Source organism: Dasypus novemcinctus, chromosome 4 (genome assembly GCF_030445035.2).
Source record: "Dasypus novemcinctus isolate mDasNov1 chromosome 4, mDasNov1.1.hap2, whole genome shotgun sequence".
Classification (NCBI taxonomy): Eukaryota; Metazoa; Chordata; class Mammalia; order Cingulata; family Dasypodidae; genus Dasypus; species Dasypus novemcinctus.
The window spans coordinates 81326623-81352250 of record NC_080676.1 but is presented as its reverse complement, the minus strand read 5'-3'; the positions used below and the strand labels follow the sequence as shown (position 1 = coordinate 81352250).

At 40.6% G+C, this 25628-nt stretch overlaps 2 protein-coding genes across 14 annotated transcripts in view; one reads left to right on the top strand and one right to left on the bottom strand.

Moving 5' to 3' along the window:
- The window catches only part of TMEM39A (transmembrane protein 39A), a 37426-nt gene extending 34767 nt beyond the window's left edge, over window positions 1–2659 (bottom strand). For 8 of the 12 annotated variants that reach the window (XR_011648671.1, XR_011648670.1, XR_011648673.1 and 5 more), the window contains exons 1-2: window positions 2286–2659; window positions 1479–1586 (exon numbers count right to left, since the gene is read on the bottom strand). The gene's annotated coding sequence lies outside the window, so the exon portion shown is untranslated. The remainder of the gene's footprint in view (window positions 1–1478; window positions 1587–2285) is intronic. The other 4 variants (XM_058295779.2, XM_004480783.5, XR_011648672.1 and 1 more) reach the window with 3 other exon arrangements.
- The window catches only part of POGLUT1 (protein O-glucosyltransferase 1), a 38258-nt gene continuing 15270 nt past the window's right edge, over window positions 2641–25628 (top strand). Inside the window, exons 1-7 of one of the 2 annotated variants that reach the window (XM_023585293.2) lie at window positions 2641–2838; window positions 3526–3616; window positions 4758–4901; window positions 10973–11108; window positions 13688–13809; window positions 23316–23375; window positions 24775–24874. In XM_023585293.2, the coding sequence (XP_023441061.2) occupies window positions 2754–2838; window positions 3526–3616; window positions 4758–4901; window positions 10973–11108; window positions 13688–13809; window positions 23316–23375; window positions 24775–24874 (738 nt within the window). In that variant the 5' untranslated portion in view covers window positions 2641–2753. The remainder of the gene's footprint in view (window positions 2839–3525; window positions 3617–4757; window positions 4902–10972; window positions 11109–13687; window positions 13810–23315; window positions 23376–24774; window positions 24875–25628) is intronic. The other variant, XM_023585292.3, reaches the window with a different exon arrangement.

Below are 25628 nucleotides of genomic sequence, written 5' to 3'. Positions count from 1 at the left end.
ACCACTCCCAAATACACCACTCAGTGGGATTAACCAAATTCTCAATTTTGCTCTATGCTTACCACCAACCATTACCAGAACTTTCCCATCACCCTAAACAGAAACCCTATACCCATTATGCATTAACCCACCATTCCGTGGCCTCTATGCCTGGTAACCTGTATGCTACTTTCTGTCTCTATGAGTTTGCATATTCCAGCTATTTCATATTAATGGAATCTTATAATATCTGTCCCTTTGTATCTGACTTATTTAACTTATGATGATATCTTCAAGGTTCATCCATGTGGTGGCATGAATTAGACCTTCATTCCTTTTTAAGGCTGAATAATGTTCTGTTGCATGTTGTTTTAGTTTCTAGGACCGCTCAAGCAAATACCATGCAATGGGTTGGCTTAAACAGTTGGATTTTATTAGCTCACAGTATTGAAGCTAAGATAGAAATTGATTTGCACTTCTATCTTAGTCTCAAGACAATGCTTTCTCCTCAAAGACTGTGGAGTTCTGAGCCTGGCTGCTTGCAATTCTTTGTTCTTAGCTCATGACATGGAAAGGCACATGGCAGCATCTCCTGGTCTCTCCCTTCTCCTCTAGATTCTGTTGATGTTCAGCTTCTGGATGCTCCCTCTGTGACTTTCTCTGTCTAAATTTCATTCTGCTTATAAAGGACTCCAATAATAGGATTAAGACCCATCTTGGGCCACACCTTAACTAAAGTAACCTCATTTTAAGGACCTACCTACAATGGATTCACACCCACAGGAATGGAATAAGTTTAAGAACATGTTTTGGGTATATACAGCTCCAAACCTCACATATGTATATACCACATTTTGTTTATCCATTCATCTGATGGATATTTGGGTTGATGGTCATTTGTCTATTGTGCTGTGAATTTTGTTGTACAAATATCTCTTCGAGTCCCTGCTTTCATTTCTTTTATACCTAGAAATGTGATCTTCCTGTTTTTGCTTGTTGTTTAAAACTCAGGTGGAGGGATGAAATCCTGGAACATCTCACTCTGCCATCTTGGTGATGCCATTATAGTTTATTCTTTTAAAGAGAAGAGCCTATTTTTCTGCAATCTTCATTTTCTTATTTAGCAAGTTTTGTAACTATGAGACTGTTTCTTATTTCTTTAGGGATAAATCAGTAAAAAAAAAAATAATTTTTTTGGCAATGTTGAAGCTAGGCAAAGATTTTTGAGTAAATAAATATTGTGTTTTGATTTCTCTTTATTCATAAGGTATTTACTTCCCCAAATTACTGAGGTATGATTTTTCCTTATAGAAGTCTTGCTTGACCAAGAATAATGCAAAATTAAAATACTCTGTGTTGATGCCATTTTTAATATAGTAGCTGGTATGCCATTTAATTTAGTGTCTGGTGTAGGATCCAAAAATGTGTGGTTTTCATAAGCTCCAAGAAGATTCTGGTGCTTATTCAGATATAGGAACCACTGGAATAAATGACCTCACCTATTAGAGAAATGAAACATTATTATCTGGATTCAGATGCATCTCATTCCCTTGTGGATAAGGCCCACTTGTTTTCCAAACTTTCGCTGCTCTTCTTCTACACACACACTGAAAAAGTGCAGAAAATACTGATTTAGTTTAATTTCAAAGACATTATAATGCAAAGTGACTTCCATTTTCTCCTAATCACAAAACTGGGAGTATGCCCTTTGCATTTCTTTCTCCAGTTCACCAATTCATACTAATCTTTTCCTCCACTGAAACACAGGTTGCCTTAAATTGTAACTTTTCTCTGGGGAAGCATATTTGAACTAACTAGTTCAAACTTCCTGGAGAGCACAGATCACATCCTGTAAAATACTTCTATGCATTTTACATAGAACCTAGGATGTTACCATGCACACATTAGACAACGGATAAATACTTGTAATTGTATGATCACTATGTATACCTTTGGGGCTCTCTATATATCCATATATAGGTATATACCTATACTGTCAGTCTTATGTTCCCACTGATTTGTTTGTTACCTCAATGGCTATAAATTCCTGTTACAGAAAGACTATGCTATACTTTTTTGCAAGCTACTTGGGAGCTAACAGCCCTGGATACATACAGGTGAGCAACAAATCCGTTCTATTAAGAAGTTTTATGTTGTGGATAGAACCCTCTCGCCTAGGTCCTATCCCAGTCCTTGCCTGTATCTGTCACTAACTGCGAAACTCAAGTCATGTATTCTCTCTGAGCTTCAGTTTTCTGGCTGTAGAGAAAAAGATATTTCCTATGTTACAAAATGTAAAGAATTACCATTGTTAGACGTATTTTCCCGCGGGATGCCAAGAAGGGAGGATAACGAGCTGGTCCATTTATTCCTTCACTCCTGGGCTCAGATTTTTCTCTCACCCCACCAAGGAGAGGGAGAGAGGGAAAAGAGAGGGAAGGGGAATGAGGGAGGGCAGGAAGGGAGGGAGGAAGGGAGAGGAGGGAGACAGGGATGCATTTGGAACCCTTCACGCTACACTTCGACTTGAAGAAGCTACCCAATCATCTTGGCTTTCAACATAACAAGCACAGCTACAAAGGCCTGCGAGTTCCGGCTTCCAGGCGCCGCACTTCCCGGGAAATTCCAGCCCGAGCACGCAAGGGCGCGCGCGCCGCCGCCATCTTTGTGCGGGGCGGGCAGCCGCCCACGTGGTGCGGCGCCCAGGACCATCTTTGTGCGGGGTTGCGCTTCGCCGGCGCTGAAAAGGGGGATCCGCAGTGGGGCCCCTGGCCATGGAGTCAGGCCCGCGCTCACCCTTCTGCCTGTGGCTGCTGTTGCTGCTCCTGCCCACCGCGCAAGGCCGTCAGAAGGAGTCAGGTGGGCTCCGGGCAGGTCGAGCTTGCGGCTCTGGCTGGGGGTCCAGCCCGGGACCCGGGCTGCCTCCCGCCCCCTGCGCCCACGTTCTGGCCAGTGCTGTGGCCGCGGCAGCGCAGAGCTGGGCGGAGGGCCCCGGGGCTAATCGGAACGGGTCGTGAAGGTGTCTGGCGCTGCTTTTCCTGCCCAGGACCCTGGAGAATAATACAGTCTCCAGAATTCGAAGTGGTGGCGGACAGGAGAGAAAATTCCGCTGTTCGCCCTCTGGGGATATTGCTGGTGCTGGGCTGCTCTGCGTCTCTCCCAAATATCCTGGGGGGTAATTTCGTGTGTGTGTGTGGGGGCGGGGGTTAGGCTATCGCCGGAGAGGTGAAGAAAGGGCTTCTATTTTATTTAATCCTCCTTATGGGGCTCCGTTTGATTATTAGAAGGGGAAATTACCGTAAAACTACAGCTTATCCGTGGTCTTCTGAATGCCAGGTTTAACTTGGGAATTTTCCATTTTCTTGGGTACCTGAGCGCCTGGGTTGAGGAGGAGAGTTATGAACAGAATCCTACTTGGCTTGGCGTTTCTTTTTAACCAGTGGTGTGGGAAGGGAGTGCCTGAAAGTTTTGGCCTTTTGGGTTCTGTGTGTTGCGAACAGGAATACTCCTGGGTATTTTAACTCTCATTTACTTCCCTTTTTGAAGGTTCAAAATGGAAAGTATTTATTGATCAAATTAATAGGTCTTTGGACGATTATGAACCATGTTCAAGTCAAAACTGCAACTGCTACCAGGGGTGAGTTTTTTTCTTTGATGCTTCTTTGAGAGTTTAATTCTTGTCAGGAGGAAGTATCCTAAAATCCGGGAGAAACCCCGGTTGCAAGTGGTCAGAGAACCAGTCGTGTTTTGAGAGCATAAGATGTGCCTGAGGTGGTTTTCCAATTCTGGAGAGTAAAAATGCCCCGGGAGAGGGGAGGCCCTGAGGTTTCAGGTGGTTTTCCAATTCTAGAGAGTAAAAATGCCCCGGGAGCGGGGAGGCCCTGAGGTTATTAACTTCCTGTTAATAACGTATATACTTGTCTGTTTTCCCCACTGGACTGAAAGCTTCCTAAGGTCACAGTCTATGTCTTGTTCGCTGTTATGGCCCCAGTGCTGGCCATTAGTAAGTACTCAAATAAATATTGTTGAATGAATAAATATATTTGTAAATGAATAAAATCATAAGTTTCATGTTGGTTAATTTTGAAGTTTGCAACTTAGGGAGCATGGTATGGTAGAAAGATGTCTTTGCAAGCAGCTAGCAGACTTCAGTTCTAGTCTCAGCTCTCCCACTAATCAACCCTGTGGCAAACCACTTACCTTCTGGAGCCTCATATTCCTGATCAGCTAAATAACAGGGACCTTTAGTCCCTCATTAAGTCAGTCTGTGACTCCTCAACAAATTGGACTAATGCTTATCAAAAATTTCCTGTGCTTTAAAAGGCATGCCAAAAGAGTGTAAATTATGATTGCTGCTGTCAGGCTGGTTGACTACATGGTGGTGGGTGCAGGCTAGAGGGACCAGAACAAAGGAGTTAGTGGAATAAACCTTGCCCACTGGATTCAGGGAAGGGGATGTCAGTGGGGGCTGCAGTGACTGGGATTGCAGGGATGTGGCATGTAGTGAAGGAGCAATGTGGGTCAGGCAAGGGAGGGGCAACCCAACTGCCGGGGGGGGGGCGGGGGGAAGAGAAACTGACTTGCCTTTTCACTCTTTGTAGCTTTATTGTTGTGGATTGTTCAGGTTACCTATGTGCTTTAGGGAAAAAGTTGCTCATTCCTGCCCTCTCTTCTCCTGAGCCTAGTGTGTTCTAATACTAAATCTTAATTCACAGATAGGAATTATAAGAAGTGGTTTCACTCTCAGCCTGCTTCCCTTGATTTCCATTTTTCCCCAGTGTCATAGAGCAGGATCTTACTCCTTTCCGAGGTGGCATCTCCAAGGAGATGATGGCGGAGGTGGTCAGAAGGAAGCTAGGGACTCACTACCAGATCATTAAGAACAGATTGTACCGGGAAAATGACTGCATGTTCCCCTCAAGGTAAGAGTAACAGGTATATATGTCTTCTGACCTTATTGTATATGGACTTGATTGATTCTGTTCTCATAGCCATGCTGCCATTGAGAGCACTGACCATAAATCCCTCCTCACATTTTTGAGGGACTGCACAACAGTGACAAGTTCTTCTTTATGCCTGGGCATTTTTTTTGCTAACTTCTTTCCTCCTTTTTCCTATATAATTGCCTTGTTTGCTATTTCCAGATTAGATCTTAGGAGCTTTTTGAGTATTTGTCTAATGGAGAGAATTCCTTGTGCCATAGGAGGAAAATGGTCTTCAGATCCTTCCCTTGGTCTCATCTTTAGCAAGATCCTACCCTGCAAGCTCTCTTTGTATGGCTTGGGTACATCACTCTAGTTGTACTGGCCTTGCTTGTCTCATCCTTCCCAGGACACAGTAGCTGTAAGGCATGGGCTGATAAGAGGTAGCAGGAGTGAGCTGGACTGAGGGAAAGGAGAGCTCACATAATTAATGTCTGTCTTGGGCCAGGTTTTGATTTAGATACCGAGTATTTAACGAATGGTGGCAGAGTCTAGAGGAATAACTGAGGCTGCAGATTACACAGGCAGCCCTAGTCAGAAGTTCAGGTGTGAGGGTTGAGGTAATATATCAGTGGGCAGGAGGCCGAGTGGAAGCTGGGAGGATTACAGACCAAGCCTACAATTTAGGCTTAGACAGCATTATGTACAATAAATGATAAACTTCCCTTTTAGGACTCCTTTTTTTTTCCTAACTCAAATATTATAAAATTAGAATGTACAAAATCCATAATGCATGTTATTCCCTTACTTAAGACCCTCTTACTCTGCTAAACAATCCCTATTCTGTCATTAAAATAAATGAGCAGTATTGCAAAAATTATGCAGTCCATTTGGAAATCAGGATTTATATTATTCGCTTGTTTTTAATAATAGCTTTGTTACAAATGAATATATATTCACTGTAAAAATTATTTAAAAACAATAAAAAAAGAAAATAAAGATCACTTAATATCTCACTACCCCGAGGTAATCACTGTGACATTTTGGTTATCGAGCATCAGGGGGAACTAAGGTGGTAGTTGGGAAAATTATTAAGGTATTTTAGACAGATGTTTGTTTAATATTTGGAACAATGATAAGAGACTAAGTACTTCTCCTTAATTTCCAGTGAGAAATAAAATACAAATATAGGCATTTTTGGACTTTGAAAGGTTACCCAATGTTCAAAGTTAGCTGAACAATTTACAGATGAAATAAATTACTTTCAGAGTTTCTGAAAGACATGTATCTGGTTATTCCAGACCTCACAGCATTTTGATGAGAATCACAAGGCTTTACAAATGCTCTTAAGGGAGTACAGGTCTTTACTTCATGCACAATAAGTTTTCGATTACTCATGGCACTGGAAGTTACCTATCCCAGGTATATATACAACTTAAAAAACAGAGACAGACAAAACAGGAACAGAACAAAATATTCAGAAGCACTGTCTTTAATGAAATGAACATAGTTATGTATTATCTCAAAGATTTTGTCTTTCTAGGTCTAGAGGCTTTTAATTTACCCAGTTGTAGAAATGTATGAAATTTTAAAACTTCACATTTTGAATAAATTTGAAGATACATATAAACTCAGCATTTCAAGGATGAACTGAATTTGCTGCTGAGAAACCAGAGGACCAGTGTTAGAATTAATACTACAAATTATTTCAAAGATGGAGAAATCATGTTGTTATTATTATTACTATTATTTTTTTGAGGTACTGGCCGGAATTGAACCTGAGACCTTGCATATGGAAAGCCAGTGCTCAACCACTGAGCCACATTGGCTTCCCTGAATTGATTTTTTAATTTTTAATTTTTTTATCTCTGCCCCCTTGTGACTTTTGTGTGCTCTCTGCTCTCTGTGTCCATTTCACTGTACATTCTTCGTGTCTGTATTTATTTATTTTCCCCTCCCCCCTTGTGACTTGCTTGCTGTCTGCTCTCTGTGTTCATTTGCTGCCAGCTCTTCTGTGTTCTTGCTTATCTCCCTTCTTTTGTTGCATCACCTTTGCTGAGTCAGCTCTCTGCCAGCGTCTGGCTGGGTGGCCCTCCGCAGTGTGCGGGTAAGCCTTCCTTCACAAGGAGGCCCCAGGACACAAACCAAGGGCCTCCCATATGGTAGATGGGAGCTCATCTGATTGAGCCACAGCCCTTCCCCCTGAGTTGGTTTTCTCGTTTGTTTTGCTTGATTGTTTTCATTTTTTCAGGAGGTACTGGGATCTGAACCCAAGACCTTTCTTTCATGTGGGAATTGGGCACTCAACTGCTTGAGCCACAATCCCTCCCCCTCATGTTATTTTTCAATAACAGTTTTATTGAGGTATCATTGACATAAAATAAACTACACGTATTTAAAGTGTACAGTTTAATAAATTTTGACATATATATATACACACACACACAATGATAAAATTTCCCTTGTGCCTTTGTAATTCCTCCTTCCCACCCCTTCCTGCTGCACCCTCTGAACCACTCACCCTGCCCTGCTCCTGGTCATCCACGTGCTTGTGTCAGAGAGTGCTATTTTCCAAAAATATATTTTAAAAAATTATTTTTATATCAATGTTGCTCAGTTAATACAAGACAACAACTACAATAAGAAATCTACCTTAGCAGTTACATCCCCCCCTTATTTTTGTTCATTCCTCAATCTTGAGGGATTTGGGATTATGTCTACTTTCGCTGACTGCTTCAGCTTGAGAAGGGATATAAATATTAAAAGCCATATGTGGGCGGCAGACCTGGGTCAGTGGTTAGGGCGTCCGCCTACCAAGGTTCAAACCCCGGGCCTCCTTGATCCATGTGGAGCTGGCCTGTGTGCAGTGCTGATGAGCGCAAGGAGTGCCCTGCCACGCAGGGGTGTCCCCTGTGTAGGGGAGCCCCATGCACAAGGAGTGTGCCCAGCGCGAAAGAAAGTGCAGCCTGCCCAGGAATGGTGCCGCTCACACACGGAGAGCTGACACAACAAGGTGATGCAACAGAAAGAGACAGATTCCCGTGCTGCAAAAGAAGACACAGCAAATAGACACAGACCAGACAACCAGGAGGGGGGTGAGAAAGGGGAGAGAAATAAATAAATAAATAAAATAATAAATCTTAAAAAGCAAAAAGCCAAATGTGAAAGAAAATAGATATGTTTTAGCTGTCATATGTAAATGTAACAATAATTTTTTCAAGCTTTAAAGTAATTTTTAATAGACTATTTTTTAGAGCAGTTTAGGTTTACAGCAAAATTGAGCAGCAAGTACATTTATAGTGCTCCCCTCTTTCCACTGCCCACTCACAGTTTCTCTTATTATTAACATTTTGTCTTGGTATGGTACATTTGTTGCAATTGATGAATCAGTATTGATACGTTATTATTAACTAAAGTCCATGTTTATTTTTGGGTTCACTCTTGCTATGTTGTACAGTTTTATGGGTTTTGACAAATGCATAATGTCACATATCCACCATTAAAATATCATACAGAATTGTTTCACTGCCTGAAAAATAACCTGTGCTCCACCTATACATCCCTTTCCCTTCCCCTTGAATCCTTGGCAGCCACTGATCTTTTTACTGTCTATAGTTTTTTCTTTCTCAGAAAGTCATATAATTGGAATTGTACAGTATGTAACTTTTCCAACTGGCTTCTCTGACTTAGCAATTTAAGGTTTGTTTATGTCTTTTCATGGCTTGATAGCTTATTTCTTTGTTTTCGTTTTTTTTTACATTTTAAAAACTTTTTTATGATAGTAGTTATGTTTCCAGAAAAATCATGCATAAAGTACACAGTTCTCATATTATCCCCCCACAGTTTTCCCTATTATTAACATTTTGCATTAATGTGGTACCTTTGTTACAATTGATGAAATGTTGTTATAAATTTATTATTAACTAAAGTTCATAATGATACATTAGGGTTCACTCTTTAGTGTTTAACAGTTACTATTTTTTAAAAATTTTATTTCTCTCCTGTTGCCTGCCCACCCCTAGTTGTCTGCTCTCTGTGTCCATTTGCTCTGTGTTTTTCTGTGTCCGCTTATATTCTCGTCATATGGCACCCGGAATCTGTGTCTCTTTTTGTTGCATCATCTTGCTGTGTCAGCTCTCCGTGTGTGCGGCGCCACTTCTGGGCACACTTATTTCACACTGGGTGGCTCTCTTTATGGGGCGCACTCCTTGTACATGGGGCTCCCCTATGTGGGGGACACCCCTGTGTGGCAGAGCACTCCTTGCGCACATCAGCAGTGCACATGGGCCAACTCATCACACGGCACAGGAGACCCTGGGTTTGAACCCTGGGCCTCCCATGTGGTAGGCGGATGCTCTATCAATTGAACCAAATCCACTTCCCTAACAGTTACTATTCTGGTAAAGTATATATAATCTAATCTTTTTATCATGCCATCCTGATTGGTAAAAATGGGCATCTGGCTTCATTGACATTTCTTTGTTAGTAATACAGTTGAGAGTCGTTTCCTTTGTTTATAAACCATTTATACATTTTTTTCAATTATCTCCTTATATATGAAACAAGATTTTAAATTGGTCACTCCCATTCTACTGAAAAATTTTGGTCATGCCTTGGAATGCTGCCCCCAGTATAGTGCTGCCCAGGGCTTCAAAGGAAGGATGGGGCAGAAAGAAACTAAGCTAAACTTTCAGCGTATCCTCTCTCTTTTTTTAAGAAATCTTCTGAGGTTTCCTGGGGAGTATAGTTAGAAAGCCGTGTTACAGCCTCCTCATTGTATTCTTTTTTTTTTTTAAGGCAGTACCGGGGCTTGAACTCAGGACCTTGTACATGGGAAGCAGGTGCTCAACCACTGAGCTATATCCACTACCCACAATAAAAATTGTGTCTTTGTGAGAAACAAAGCCCAAGGGACACAATTAGAAGATTAGGTTTTCCAGTTCTTATTAGAGTTTGTATTTGCTTGCTGGGTAAAATATTCCATTAAAGAGAAATAAAGAAAAAACTGGGAATGAACAGAGAAGTGGTAGGAGTAGCAATAACATTCCTTCAAACCTATGATGATTTAGTTAGAAAAGTTAACTAAATATTACAAGATGGAGCAGCTTAGCCAGAAAAGACAAGTTGTACAATATAAAAGAGAGGATTAGTTCCTTCAGAAGCACTGTGTGGTAACTCTAATAGCCAACTGCAGTACAATTCTGACTCCAACTACCTGAAGTTACGTCAGCCTTATAGGTTAAGAGCAATCTTCCACAAGACTGCTATCACTCAAACTCTGCCGTAAGTTTGCTGGGGTCCCAGGGCCATGCCTTCTGAACAACTGACTTAAAATTTGGGGGATCCCACCACCACCTCAGGTTTAATAATTCGCTAGAATGACTCATAGAACTCAGGAAAACACTATACTTATGATTATAGTTTTATGATAAAAAAGGATGCAAATCAGAAGCCACCAAAAGAAAAACACAGAGGGCAAGGTCTAGGAGGGTATCAAAATGCAAACTTCCATGTCCTCTCCACCTAGAGTCCCCAGCGTGCCACCTTCCTGGCACATCAATGAATATTATCAATTACGGAAGCTCTCCCAAATGTCAATGATCCAGAGTGTTTATGAGGTTTCACATTAGGTCAGTATGATTGATTGAATCAGTACCCATGTGGTTGAACTCAGTCTCCAGCCCTGCTCCAGGTTGGGCTTTGTGACTGGATCAGAGCCCCAGCCCTCTAATCACATGGCTGGCCAGCTCCCTACTCTAAGACTGCAGTGAGGCTGGCCCCACCCTGAGTCATCTCATTGTCATGAACTATCAGCTGTGGTCTGGGGCTCGCCAGGAAGAACAAAAGCTGCATCTAACATGGGATATTGCAAGGATGTAGAAGTTAGCTCCCAGGAATGAGGGTCAAAAACCAGCCAGGTCTTTATTATACTATACATTGCTTTCGGGAAACTTTGCAATAGGTGCATTACCTGAACATTGGCTGGTCTTACTTTAAAAGAGTGGGTGGGATCCTGCCTTGTCATAGAGCAGGCACTGCTATAGTGAATTTGTGGTATTCCTGGTTGACAGGTGTAGTGGTGTTGAACACTTTATTTTGGAGGTTATTGGGCGCCTCCCAGACATGGAGATGGTGATCAATGTACGAGATTATCCTCAGGTTCCTAAATGGATGGAACCTGCCATTCCAGTCTTCTCCTTCAGTAAGGTAAGTACAGGAAGAACCTTCGTGGGAATATGGGGGATGATCCTTTATTGTATGAGCTGGAGATCATTATCCTATGACAGAGTCTGATGGAGCTATGGTGAGGATGAGGCAAGAGGTCCAGGGTTCCCCTGTTAGTGTCACAGTGGTTGAGCAATAAATTGAGGAGATGGGGTTGAGGACCCAGAAGGAATGTGACTAAGATCGCTAAAATGTCTACAGGGTTAGGGATGGAGAGTGGAGAGTGAGAGGCCTGAGGAACCTACACACGCTGGAAGTAGGCCTCAGAGATCCTACAGAGTATGGAAGAGAGGAGTCCAAGAAAGCTTATAGGCTTAGAATTAGGGAACACCTTCATTAAAAAAATATTGAGTTCCTACAATGAATGTCAGCCGGCTGGTCATCATCTGTCCTCCCATCACTTTATTCTAGGAACCAGCTTAGGTAGCAGTGAACCCAAAGGTATCAGATAGCACTGTTGTAGAATTTGAGAGAGGTTCGTTTATTTGCATATAGGAAGGCTAGGACTCAGGAATGATTTTGAGAAGGAAAAATGGTTTATTCACGGCTGGCCAGACTCGGGAGCTTTCTGTTGCAAACCCGAGCCCCGAACAAGAATTTTGAGTTTTTTTTATACAGAGGAAGGGCTAAATCTTTTGTTTCAGTGCTCAATAGGTTTGAATTAGCATATATATCTTCCACATCCTAGGTAAGCTTTTAGCATGGACTTTATATATTCTAGATAAGCTTTTAGCACATTAGGTTTGCATTTTCCCTGAATATTTAAAGTTTATAGAGTTTGCATTGATAAACTTTCCTGGGACTGGAGTCATTGCCATGGTTACCAAGGGCAGGGCTGCAGCCTCTCACCATCTCACACCCACAAGTCAGGATAGACAGCTTAGGTTAAGGTTATCTCTGAAGAGACAAAGAGCCTCCCACCCATAGCCCACATCAGCACTACACAGTTTGTTTCCAAGCAGGGCATTAAGGGGGATAAGCCTGGGATATCTGAGAGGGATAAATGAGGGAATGTTCCCTAAGTCTGGTTAGTAAGGGATAGGAAGAGCTAGGACAGACCTGTGGGCCTGGAGAACTTGACAAGTTTAATATCTCATCAGTGCTCAGATTCACACAAATGATGCATTAACAAGAATGAGCCAAGGTTCCCTAGAGATTAGGTGTGAAAACTTGATGGGGAGGAGAGAGAGAAAGGAGGGATTCTGTGGGGACAAAGTGGGTTTCAAAAAACCCAAGAACTTTGGGAAAAGGAATGCCATCTCTGATCTGGTTTTCCAAAGCAGAGGGACCGTTTATCCCCATTATTCTTTATCAACACAGTTTACTTTCTCTCTAGACGTGTTTATTTCCTGTGTTGCAAGTGGGCTGAGGCCACATGTGTGTTGCATTTCCCATGGTTTAGTCTTATTTCTCAAAAGTGCTTGGTTCCATTATTTTTCATGAAAATCTTCCTGAAGAACAGATAGAGGCCCCCATGTAAGTCAGTAAGGATACTTTTGTTTGCTATTTATCTGTTATTTCTGTTCATTATTAAGTATAATCATCAGTATGCTTTTTCCTTATCTTTACTCTCTCTTTTTTTAAATTAGTGATTCCTAGTTTTCAAGGGAGGAATTTTATAGTTAATTGTGCACCTTTTCTTGAGCAACTGATAATGTATGAGATGTGTGATGAAGCACAGACCATTCTTTAAGTATTTGAGAGAAGGCAAACAGCATATTGTGTGTATAATTTCAAAGGCAAAAACAATAGAGTTAGAGGTTTATTAGTGGACATAGTTTTAACAGAGGTAAGTCTAAGAAGGGAACAAATGGTTTCAAACTTTCTTAAAGTTGTGGTATAACCTCCCTCCATTCTGCCCATTGGCACTTCTGATCCTATGAATAGCCAAGAATTTATTGACCAACCAGTGTGAACTCAGCACTGACTTAGTACTTATTTTGTGTCAGATATTGGAACTTAGTAGTTCTAGGTGTTTCGCATGTATTGATTCATTTAATATTCCAGTAAGCTTATTCTGTAGATATTATTTTCCCCATTACAAAGAGGCATAAAAGCATTAGGTAATTACCCAGAGCTGAAAAGAGATGCAGTCAACATTCAAACTCTTATGATCTATCTTTAGAACCCATGTTCTTAACCTTTGCACTGTATTTCTTAGTTCTTGCACTTGCAGGGCCTGTCTAGGAAATCTATAAGAACTGATTAAGACAGTATAAACTTCAAGGAGTTTATAGGATGAGAGAGATTTGGGATCATTCAGAATTGGATGTATTATTTCCTTAAACCAAAAACCCTAGCAGTGTGTGTCCTCTAGGTGAGACTTGGGACTCTGGAAATGTTTACCTTTGATGTGATTTCAAATTCTGGGATTCAGTAAGCCCAAGAATTTTTACTCATGGTCACTTTTGTCTTTAATGTCCAGGGTCTAGGGAAAATATATCTTTGGCAGGGTGACATAGAATAAGACATTTGTCCAGATCCGGTGGCATAAATGCGGTTTTATTCTTCTCTCTTTGTTGCGAGACTAATTTAGAATGACCTTTTTGTTTCTGTTGAAGACATCAGAGTATCATGATATCATGTATCCTGCTTGGACATTTTGGGAAGGGGGACCTGCTGTTTGGCCTATTTATCCTACAGGTCTTGGACGGTGGGACCTCTTCAGAGAAGACCTGGCAAGGTAGGTCCTTTAGAGAGTTTTATTTTTCCCTCTGTGGATTTTCTTGAAATAAGCAGTATTAATAAAGTAATACAATAAAAATAATCCAGCAAACCTATTATGTAGATAGTTATTTTCCCCATTACAAAGAGGCATAAAAGCATTAGGTAATTACCCAGAACTGGAAAGATATGCAGTCGACATTCATACTCATATGATCTATCTCTAGAACCCATGTTCTTAACCTTTGCACTATAGATTTCCTAGTTCCTGCTCTTGCAAGGTCCCTCTAGGCTGTATCATTCTACATTCTACATTCGCCAGCAGTGAATAATCGTTCCCTTCTCTCCAAATCCTCTCCAACACTTGTAGTTTTCTGGTTTGTTAATAGAGGCCATTCTAGTAGGTATGAAATGATAACTCCCTGTAGCTTTGATTTTCATTTCCTTAATAGCCAGTGATGCTGAGCATTTTTTTCATGTGTTTTTTTCACCATTTTTATTTCTTCTTTAGAAAAATGTCTGTTTAGGTCTTTTGCCCATTTTTCATTTGGGTCATTTGTCTTTTTATTGTTGAGTTGTAGGATCTTCTTATGTATCATGGATATTAGACCCTTGTTGGATGTGTGATTTCCAAATATTTTCTCCCATTGAGCAGGCTGCCTTTTTACCCTTTTCACAAAGTCCTTTGAGGTACAGAAGTGTTTAATTTTGAGGAGGTCCCATTTATCTATTTTTTCTTTTGTTGCTTGTGCTTTGGGTATAAGGTTTAAGAGACTCCCACCCACTACAAGCTTGTAGGTGTTTCCCAATGTTATTTTATAGGAATGTTATGGTCCTGGCTTTTTATGTTTAGGCCTTTGATCAATTTTGAGTTGATTCTTTTATAGAGCATGAGAATAGGGGTCCTCCTTCATTCTTTTGCGTATGGATATCCAGTTCTCCCAGCACCATTTATTGAAGAGACTGTTCTGTCTCAGAAAAGTGGACTTGATAGGCTTATCAAAAATCAGTTGAACATAGAGAACGTATTTCCGAACTCTCAATTTGATTCCACTGATTAATGTGTCTGTCTTTATACCAGTACCATGCTGTTTTGACCACTGTAGCTTTATTATACACTTCAAAGTCAGGGAGCATGAGTCCTCCAACTTTGCTCTTCTTTTTTAGGATATTTTTGGCTATTTGGCACCCCTTTTGGAATTTTGATTGGTATCACATTGACTCTATAAATCCATTTAGGCAGAATTGGCATCTTCATGATGTTTCCATGAACATGGAATGTCTTCCATTTGTTTAGGTCCTCTTTGATTTCTTTTAGAAGATACTTAAAGTTTTCTGAACATAGATCCTTTACATTCCTGGTTAGATTAATTCCTAGATATTTGAGTCTTTTTGTTGCTATTGTAAAGGGAATTTTTTTCTTGATTTCCTCCTCAGCTTGTTCCTAACACTGCTGATTTTTGTGTGTCTATTTTTTACCACTTTGCTAAACTCCTTTGTTAGCTCAAGTAGCTTTGTTGTACATATTTCAGGGTTTTCTAAATATAGCATCATGTCAACTGCAAATAGAGTTTTTTACTTCCTATTTTCCAATTTGGATGCCTTTTATTTCCTTTTCTTGCCTAATTCCTCTAGCTAGAACGTCTAGCATAATATTGTGGGCATCCTTGTCTTGTTCCTGATCTTAGAGGAAAAGTTTTCAACTTTTCCCCATTGAGTACAATGTTGGCTGTGGGATTTTCATATATGCCCTTTATTTTTTTTTTATTTTTATGCCCTTTATTATGTTGAGGAACTTTCCTTCTATACCTATGTTTTATTTTTTTTTTTTAAGATTTATTTATTTATTTCCCCTCCCCACCCCCATCCTGGTTGTCTGTTGTCTATGTCTGTTTGGTGCGTCGTTTTTGTCTGCTTCTGTTCTCGTCAGCAGCACAGGAATCTGTGTCTCTTTTTGTTGTGTCATCTTGCTGTGTCAACTCTCCGTGTGTGTGGTGCCATTCCTGGGCAGGCTGCACTTTCTTTCACACTGGGCAGCTCTCCTTATGGGGTGCACTCCTTGGGCATGGGGCTCCCCTACGCGGGGGACACCCCTGCGTGGCACGGCACTCCTTGCGCGCATCAGTGCTGCACCTGGGCCAGCTCCACACGGGTCAAGGAGGCCCAGGGTTTGAACCATGGACCTCCCGTGTGGTAGATGGACGCCCTAACCACTGGGCCAAGTCCGCCACCTATACCTATCTTTTGAAGGCATTTTTATCAAGAAAGGACACTGGATTTTGTAAAATGCCTTTTCTGCATCAATTGAGATGATTATGTGTTTTTTTCCTTCAACTTGTTAATGTGGTATATTATGTAAATTGATTTTCTTATGTTGAACTCATGAATAGCAGGAACAAATCCCATTTGGCCATGGTGTATAAGTCATTTGCTATGCTGTTGGATTCTATTTGCAAGTATTTTGTTGAGAATTTTTATATCTCTTTTCATTAGAAAGATTGGTCTGTAATTTTCTTTTCTTGTAGTGTCTTTATCTGGCTTTGGTATTTGAGTGATGTTGCCTTCATAAAATGTGTTGGGTCATTTACCCTCTTCAATTTTTTGGAAAAGTTTAAACAGGATTGGTGTTGATTCTTCTTGAAATGCTTGGTAGAATTCACCTGTGAAGCCATGTGGTCCTGGAATTTTCTTTGTTGGGAGATTTTTGATGACTGGTTCAATCTCTTTAAGTGTGATTAGTCTGTTAAGTTCTTGTATTTCTTGTAGAGCCAATGTAGGTTTCTTGTGCATTTCTAGGAATTCGTCCATTTCATCTAGGTTGTCTAATTTGTTGGTATACAGTTTGTCATAATATCCTCTTATGATCCTTTTTATTTCTGTGGGATCAGTCATAATATCTCCCCTTTCATTCCTGATTTTATTTATTTGCATCTTTTCTCTTTTTTCCTTTGTTAGTCTTGCTAAGGGTTTGTCAATTTTATTGATCTTCTCAAACAACCAGCTTTTGGTTTTGTTGATTTTCTTTCTTTTTTGTTCTTAATTTTATTTCTGTTGTTTCTTTTTTTCTGCTTGCTTTGGGATTGGTTTGCTGTTCTTTTTCTAATTTCTCCAGTTTTTCAGTTAGATCTTTGATTTTAGCTCTTTCTTTTTTAATATAGGCATTTCAGGCTATAAATTTCCCTCTCAGCACTGCTTCAGCTGTATCTCATAAATTTTGATATGTTCTTGTTTTCATTCGTTTTGAGATATCTACTAATTTTCTCTTGCAATTTCTTTTTTGAACCATTGATTAAGAGTGTATGTTTAGCCTCCATAATTTGCAAATTGCCCCCTTTCTTGCCTGTTTTTGATTTCTAGCTTCATTCCTTTATGATCAAAGAAGGTTTTTATAATTTCCGTCTTCTTAAATTTATTGAGAGCTGTGTTGTTGCCCAAAATGTGTCTATCCTGGAGAAAGATCATAAGCATTTGAGAAGAATGTATTACCTGCTGATTTGGGGTGCAGTGTTCTGTACGTGTCTGTCAGGTCCAGCTCATTTATCATATTGTTCAAGGTGTCTCTTTCCTTGTTGATCTTCTGTCTAGTTGTTCTGTTATGTGAATGGTGTGTTGAAATCTTCAACTATTATTGATAGAGATGTGTATTTCTCCTTTCAGTTTTTCCAGAGTTTGCCTCTTGTATTTTGGGGCATCTGGTTATGTACATAGATAATTATGACTGTTACTCCTTCTTGGTAGATTGTCCCTTTTATTAACACATAATGGCCACCTGCATCTCTTTATCAGTTTTTTGCATTTAAAGTCTGTTTCATTTGAAACCAGTATAGCAATGCCTGCTCTCTTTTGGTTACTCTTTGCATGAAATATCTTTTTCCAATCTTTACTTTCAGTCTGTTTGCATTCTTATGTCTAAAGTGAGTCTCCTGCAGACGGCATATGGATGGCTCATGTTTTCTTATTCATTCTGTCAGTCTGTGTATTTTGATTGAGTCGTTTAATCCATTAACCTTCAATTTTATTACTGTTAAGGCATTACTTTGAACCATTTTATCCTTTGGCTTTCCCATATCATACCTTGTTTTTATCCAGCATTTTACCTTTTTGGTTATACTTTCTGATAGTCTTCACTGCTATACTCATCTCTGAGTCTCTCTCTTGTCTTTTTTTTCCTGCCTACAGAACTCCCTTTAGTGTTTTCTGCAAAGCTGGATTCTTGTTTACAGACTCTCTTAGTTTCTGTTTTATCTGTGAATATTTTAAGCTCACCATCTTATTTGAAGGACAGTTTCCCAGAATTCTTGGCTGGCAGTTTTCCTCTTTCATACCACTGCCTTTTCCTCCATTTTTCTGAAGAGAAATCCACTCCAAGTCTCATTGCACATCCCTTGTATGTAACATTTTGCTTTTCCCTTGCTGCTTTCAGAATTTTCTCTTATCTTTGGCATTTGGCAATCTGAATATTATGTATCTTGGGGTAGATCTATTTAGATTTATTCTAATTGGAGTACATTATGCTTCCTGGACATGTGTAGCATGTCTTTCATTAGAGTTGGGGCTTTTTTGGCCATTATTTCCTAAAATGCTCCTTCTACCCCTTTTCCTTTCTCGTCTCCTTCTGGAACTCCCATAACTTGTATGTTGGTGCTCTTCATGTTATTCAACTCCCTGAACCCCTATCAATTTTTTCTACTGATTTCTCTCTCTATTCTTCTTTCTCTTCAATTTCAGTTGTTTTCCCTCTACATCACTTATTCTTTATTCCATGTATTCAAATCTGCTTCTATTGTATTTTTAATCTCATTTTTGTACCTTTCATTCCCATAAGCTATTACTTTTCTATCTGAGATTTCAGATTTTTTCTGTGCTTACTCAGTGTCTTCTTTTTTTATTTTTTCAAAGATTTATTTTATCCCCCCCCATTTGTCTGCTCTCTGTGTCCATTTGCTTTGCGTTCCTCTGTGACCACTTCCATCCTTATCAGCGGCACCGGGAATCTGTGTTTCCTGTTGTGTCATCTTGCTGCGTCAGCTCTCTGTGTGTGTGACGCCATTCTTGGGCAGGCTGCACTCTCCCCTGCACTGGGCAGCTCCCCTTACGGGGTGCACTCCCTACGCGTGGGGCTCCCCTACACGGGGGACACCCCTGCATGGCATGGCACTCCTTGCATGCGTTAGCACTGCACATGGGCCAGCTCCACACAGGTCAGGGAGGCCCGGGGTTTGAACCGCGGACCTCCCATGTGGGAAGCCGACGCCCTATCCATTGGGCCAAGTCCACTTCCCTCAGTGTCTTCTTAATGTCTTTTATTTCTTTAGCCATGCTGTCCTTCAATTCCATGATTTCATTTAAGAGATTCATATGAACCTAACTGTTTCAAGTCCTGTGTCTCATCTAGAACTTTTATTTGTTCCCTTGCCTGAGTCATGTCTTTCTTTTTCTTCATGTGGCTTGTAATTTTTTGCTGATGGCTAGGCATCTGATTCCGATGCCAAGTTTACTCTGATATTCAGTTTCTCTCTCTTGCCTAGGGATTTACTGTTAAGTAGCTCTGTGCTGCCACTGATCTTTGACTCCTGGTTCAACTAGTTCGATATATTTAGGATTCCTCTTGTTTAACTGTTCAAACCAGGGCTAAGGACCCAGTAATGGGGTGCAGCCCAGTTTCCAAGGGCCTTGGAGAGGTTGGCAGTAAAGGTACCTGCGTGCCTCTTTTATTTATTATTATTTTTCCCTTTCATGCACTTTCCTGCTTTGGCCAGCAGACAGTACTCTTTGGTAGACTTCTCAACACAGATGTGGGGGAAATGCATTCAGTGTAACTCCTCAGTCAGGTGGGAGGTACAGAGGCTGTGTCCTCTGAGCTGGCCAAGCCTCACAAACAAACTTTCTCAGGGGCTATTCGCCACCCTTGGCTGGCCACACCTTCCTTCCCTGTGCCTCTTCAGCAACACCTGGAGCAGCAGGGAGGGTGTTTGAGGAGGCAAATTATCTTTAGCTCTCTGCTGGCTCTCAGGGCTAACAATGTTGTGGCTCCACCTGGCCTGTAAGTGTGTGACCCCCTCCACTGCAGCAGGCCAACTTACCTGACCAAAATCTGAATTTGCTGTACACTGTGTCCCCCCCTCCCCTTCCTTAGGGAAGAGGACCCCCACAGCCTCTTAAGTTTGCAGCCACTGCAGTCTACAGACTACTCTTTGCTCTGTGTGTGTGTGGGGCGGAGGGGGGGTGAGCTTCTGCTGCTGTTTTTTGCAGATCTGCTCATGGGATTTTTCAGCCCGCTGAGACTCCTTTCCTTTGCCCATCTCTCTTCTGGGTGGTGTCTTGCCTTCTCTGGTGTCCTGAACTCCAAAGCAGCCCTCCAGACAGTCTCTGCCTGTCCTCTAGCTATTATTTCTGGGAGAGAAGTGATCCCTTCACCTCTCTAATCCTCCACATTCCCTCCCCTATACTTTTTTTTTTTAAGTATTTATTTATTAAGATTTAAAAATTTTTTTTAAATTTATTTCTCTCCCCTTCCCTCTCCCCCGCCCCAGTTGTCTGCTCTCTGTGTCTATTCGCTGCATGTTCTTCTGTGTCCGCTTCCATTGTTGTATTGTTGTCAGCGGTACCAGGAATCTGTGTCTGTTCTTGGTGCGTCATCTTGCTATTCTCCGTGTGTGCGGCGCCACTCCTAGGCAGGCTGCACTTTCTTTCGCGCTGGGTGGCTCTCCTTATGGGGCGCACTCCTTGCGTGTGGGGCTCCCCTATGCGGGAAACAACCTGCATGGCTCGGCACTCCTTGTGCACATCAGCACTGCACATGAGCCAGCTCCACACGGGTCAAGGGGGCCCGGGGTTTGAACCTTGTACCTCCCACGTGGTAAGCGGATGCCCTATCCATTGGGCCAAGTCCGCTTCCCGTTCCTCCCCTATACTTTTGATGTAACTTTTCTGTAATATAAAACTTCTCTAAAAATAATGTTTATTATGAATTAAAAAAAAACAACAGCAAAAACCCACAGTACTTCTTAGGGTTAATTAAGTTTTATGGCAAAATTATAATCAAGCAGCCTAAATTGACCACTTAAATCTAAGTGTACCACTATAAACTGATTGCCCCCCAGACAATTAGCTTCATGGAATGTTTCTGTGTAGTTTAGTTCCAGTATCTTTCCTGACCCTCCTTGGTATAACTGATCTATAGGACAAACACTCTTATTACAAAGATATACATATATACACAAAGACATTTAAAAATGCAAGTTACAGAAAATGCTCTATCATCTAACTTACACATAGTATGTTAACTTCGTACAGGCACTGAAATTATTAAGTTACCTCTCTACAAAGCTGATGTATTTCACCCTCAGCTATTAGCACTGTAACACTTTGGACACTTCCTAGGGATTCTGCTACATCAACTCCCAGTCTCTGGAGTGAGCTCAGACAGACCTAATCACTGTAACAACTCTGTGGATAAATCCTTGCAAAAGGTGTTGGTCACTAATATATCAGGGCTTCTGAGGCCTCTTTCACCTGACTGTTAAGAATTACCTTAGCTGGCCCTACCCCTTAGGAAAAAACTCAGGTCACTAAAATACTTTACCTGACTACATTTTGGGGTGTCAAATCATTAACATCTCCTAGGAGTCTTTAATATTAAAACACAAAACAAAGTCTTGTCCTCCATATTGATATGGGGCACATCAGAAGTATATCTTTGACCCAGCCACGCCACTTCTAGAAGTCAACCCAAGGCGTTATTTAGACATGTGTGCAAAGATGTGTGCATAAAGGTGTTTATTACAGTGTTGTTTCTTATAGCATAAATTACCTAAGTGCCCATTAATAAGGGGTGAAGTGAATTATGACAGCTATAAAATGGAATACTGTGCCTGAATGGAAAGGCAGGGTAATCTAGGCTTACACCCTAGCTCTGGTACTAACTTCATGACTCTGGGCAAGTCACTTAAATTCTCAAGGGGCCTCATCTATAAAGTAGGAGTAATAAAACCCCACCTAATAAGGTTGCGAGAATGAGTTAATATATACAAAGCATTTCAAACAGTACTGGGAACATAGGACGTGCTACATAGGTGTTAGCTATTATTATTATTTATAATATGTATTCTAATAAGAATGTTACTTAACAACATGTATAGTAAGAACTCTACTCTTTGTAGCAAGATTTCTCAACCTTAGCACTCTTGACATGCTGGGATAGGTAGTTCTTTGTTGTGGAGGGCTGTCCAGTGCATGGTAGACTGTTCAGCAGCATCTTAGCTTCTTACCTTAGATGCTAGCTGCAATCCCCCAGTCCTGACAATCAAAAATGTCTACAGATATTTTCTGATATCCTCTGGGAGGGGGAAGTACAAAATCACCCCTAGTTGAGAGCCACTGATACAGATACATAAGTATGTATGTGTGTGTATATATATATATCCAGAGAGAGAGAAAGAAAGAAGGAAATTCTTCACTAAAAAGTTAACTTGTTAAAAGTGGCTATCTGTGACTGGGGAGATTCTGGATTATTTTTTTACTTTTATTTTTATGTCGTTCTTTTAGAATTTTATATAGTGAACATTTATTATTTTTCCCATTCAAGAGAAAACAGTGCTACAGTGTTTATATCTTAGTGGAAAGGGAGTTCAGGAGAAAGCAAAAAATAATTCCGGCCTTAGACTGGAGAATTCAGCAAGAAAGGGCTAGAGGAAGAGCCAGGTTAGCTGCCGGCCTGGAAGAATATCGATAATCCTTTCAAGTGAGTGAAAATGAGTAAAAAGGGATCATATGTATCTGAAAAGTATCTCTATCTAAAAAGTTTATATCCTAAGTTTTTTCATTATTGTCATATAGTCCACCAGTTCCTCATTAACTCCAGTCTGTCCCCCTTGTTCTTTTTCAAAGGAAGACAGCCCAAATTTCTGTGCAGGGTTCCTGTGAAGAAAGTTAAGAATGACTCATCTGTGGCAGTTTCAGTAAGGAAGGCTGGTCATGGTAATGTGTACTGAGACCTGAGTTTCAGGGACTTTGTCTTTATGGAACACTTGTACTATTTCAAGAATGCTAAGGTGCTTTGCAAATGTTTGACTAAATCTGATGGTACCTCCTAGGCATCCAAAACAAAGTCAGGGAGTGATTTGTTTTCCTGTCCTTTCATTCAATTTCTGATACTTTCTGAAGTTCTCTTTGCATATCAGTGTTATCAGTAGCATTCTACTTAGAGAGAGGTTGCCTTATTATACAGAATTAAGCATCCCAAAACATGTCTTTCAGGGTTGTGGGGGCTTTCTTTTTAATACTGTTAACTTATTGATGAGGCTGTAGATTTGTAGGTATTATTGGCTAGCACCTCCAGAGGAATGAAATGGTAACAAAAGATAACTTAATGTTATTAGGGCATTTTCCTTGGAGTAGAAAAGTAGCTTTCATCAGACTTACTTCAAAATGTAGAACTCTGAACTAATCTTCAGAAATGGTTAAAACAAATCCTTGTCTAATTTTTTAACAAACATAGCAGCTAATCAAAATCCTTATATTTAGGTCAGCAGCACAGTGGCCATGGAAAAAGAAAAATTCTACAGCATATTTCCGAGGATCAAGGTGATTATGCTGTCTAACATATTATAGATACTCTTCCAATTCATGTGTAAAACATAAGCAATTTTGAGGGTGTGAAGAACTCTGTAGCTCAAAGGGCAAGTTAAGATAACTGAGAAATAAACATAGAATTACCGAATTTTGGACTAGAGGAGAATGGAAACTGTTTGCCCAAATCACTTTTAATTGAACTGAAATTCAAGGCAGTGAAGTTTATCCCTCCAGTCACTCAACAGATATTTTCAAAGTGTCCTGAGTGTGTTGGGCACTGACTATATGATATTGAACAGACAGGTGGTTTTCTTTCCTGAGCGCGTCCTAGCTTCCCAGCTTGTAATGTTTCCCATTGTCACTCTGCTAGTAGAAGACAGAGCAGGAATCATAACCAGATCTCATACTGCCTTTTTCATTAGACTATATGACTGCCAAAAGTGCTTAAGAGCACAGACCAAGATGAGTGAAAATGGAGAGGGAAAAGGGCAGGAAAGAGAGGAAACTGGAAAAGGCTGGCGTCGGGGTCCTTCCTGTTTGTGCTGGGTCAAGAGCACCTGGCACATAGATATTAATACATATTTGTTGAACGGATGAATAGAAAAGAGATCATGAAGGGAGAAAGTTTTGTAGTTTTTGCAGTGAGCCCTTGAACACTCTGTGTTTACCCTCTTATTTGCTTGGCCAGTGGACTTGAGGATGCAGTAAAACTGGCCAGCCACTGTTTCTTATTCCTTATCACCTTCTCTGTTTCTCAAATCTTTAGATCATAGGCTCTTTTCTCAGGGTCCAAATCTGGTCTTGAAGGGTTTTAAGACCTCCTTGACATTATATGTGGCTACTGCATTTTTCTAAACAGAGGTCCCACAGTTCTCATCAGATTCCTAGGGAGTCCATGACCCCTCAAATATCATAACCCCCTGCTACTTTGACCATGATTAAGACTTTATCCCCTTATAGTCTTAAGGTTTTTAAGCCCATAATTTTAAATTTTAAGTATTGTACTGAACTTTACAGAGCATATACCACAAAGGTCATGTGCTATTTTGGTGAGTGGTGATTACCTAGTCACACAGCTGTGAGTACCAGCGGTTTTAGAGGCTTCATGAACCCTCCTAAAAAGGAAAGTATTCCCTGAGTTATGGCTGTAGTGACCAGAACAACATACTGTTAAAGACCAGATGGAACAAAAGAATGGCTAGACATTCCATGCCCCTGAACATAAAGCAGGGAATAGCCTAGGACCACCTAGGAGCTGCAGGATCCAGTATCCCCCTCCTCTACTGTCACAGTAACCAGTGAATTGTCCATCTGTGCATACAGTCCTGCACTGGGTCCTAGGACTGCTCACCTTTGGGAATAGTATTATGGTAAAGGCCATATGGTTTGATGTCATGTGTTTTTTTAATAGGACAAGTCCAGAACGAGATCCTCTCATTCTTCTATCTCGGAAAAATCCAAAACTTGTTGATGCAGAATACACCAAAAACCAGGCCTGGAAATCTATGAAAGTAATCACCAATCATCTGAATAGAACTATAGCAATGAGCATGCTCATGCAAAGAACATTGCCACATGGGTAGGATTACAGATTAGGTTTCTTTTCAATGGTGGGATAAATGTAGAGAAAGTCCATAAATCATTATTACTGTATATGGTAAATTCTTTTTCAAACCCATGATACTTTTTCTGGCTTGTATTTGTGTTTTGCTTTGAAGATTTAAACCAGAGGTGGGGAAACTTTTTCTGTAAAGGGCCAGAAAGTAAATATTTTTAAGCCTTGCAGGACATTTGGTCTCTGTTGCAGTTACTCAGCTCTGCTGTCATAGTACGAAAAGAGTCACAGACAACATGTAAACAAATGAGCATGGCAGTGTTTTGATAAAACTTTATGAACATCGAAATTTGAAATTCATATGATAAAATCAAAATATTCTTTGTGTTTTTTCCCAACCATTTAAAAAAGTAAAAATATTCTTAGCTCCCAGTCTATACAGAAACAGGCAGTGGTCTGGAATTGGCTTGTGTGCGGTAGTTTGTCAGCCCCTGATTTAAGCCAGTGGTTCTCAACCCTGCCTGCATGGTACAACTAGAGAGCATAAAAAATAAATTAAATGAATCAGAATCCCTGGGGACAGGATCCAGGCGTCTTTATTTGTTTAAAGCTCCTGAAATGAGTTTGAGGTAAAACCAGAAATGAGGCTCTTTACTGTCCTCCTCTGACCTCTTTTCTCCATAATTTCTTGCTTTAATCAAAGAACATTA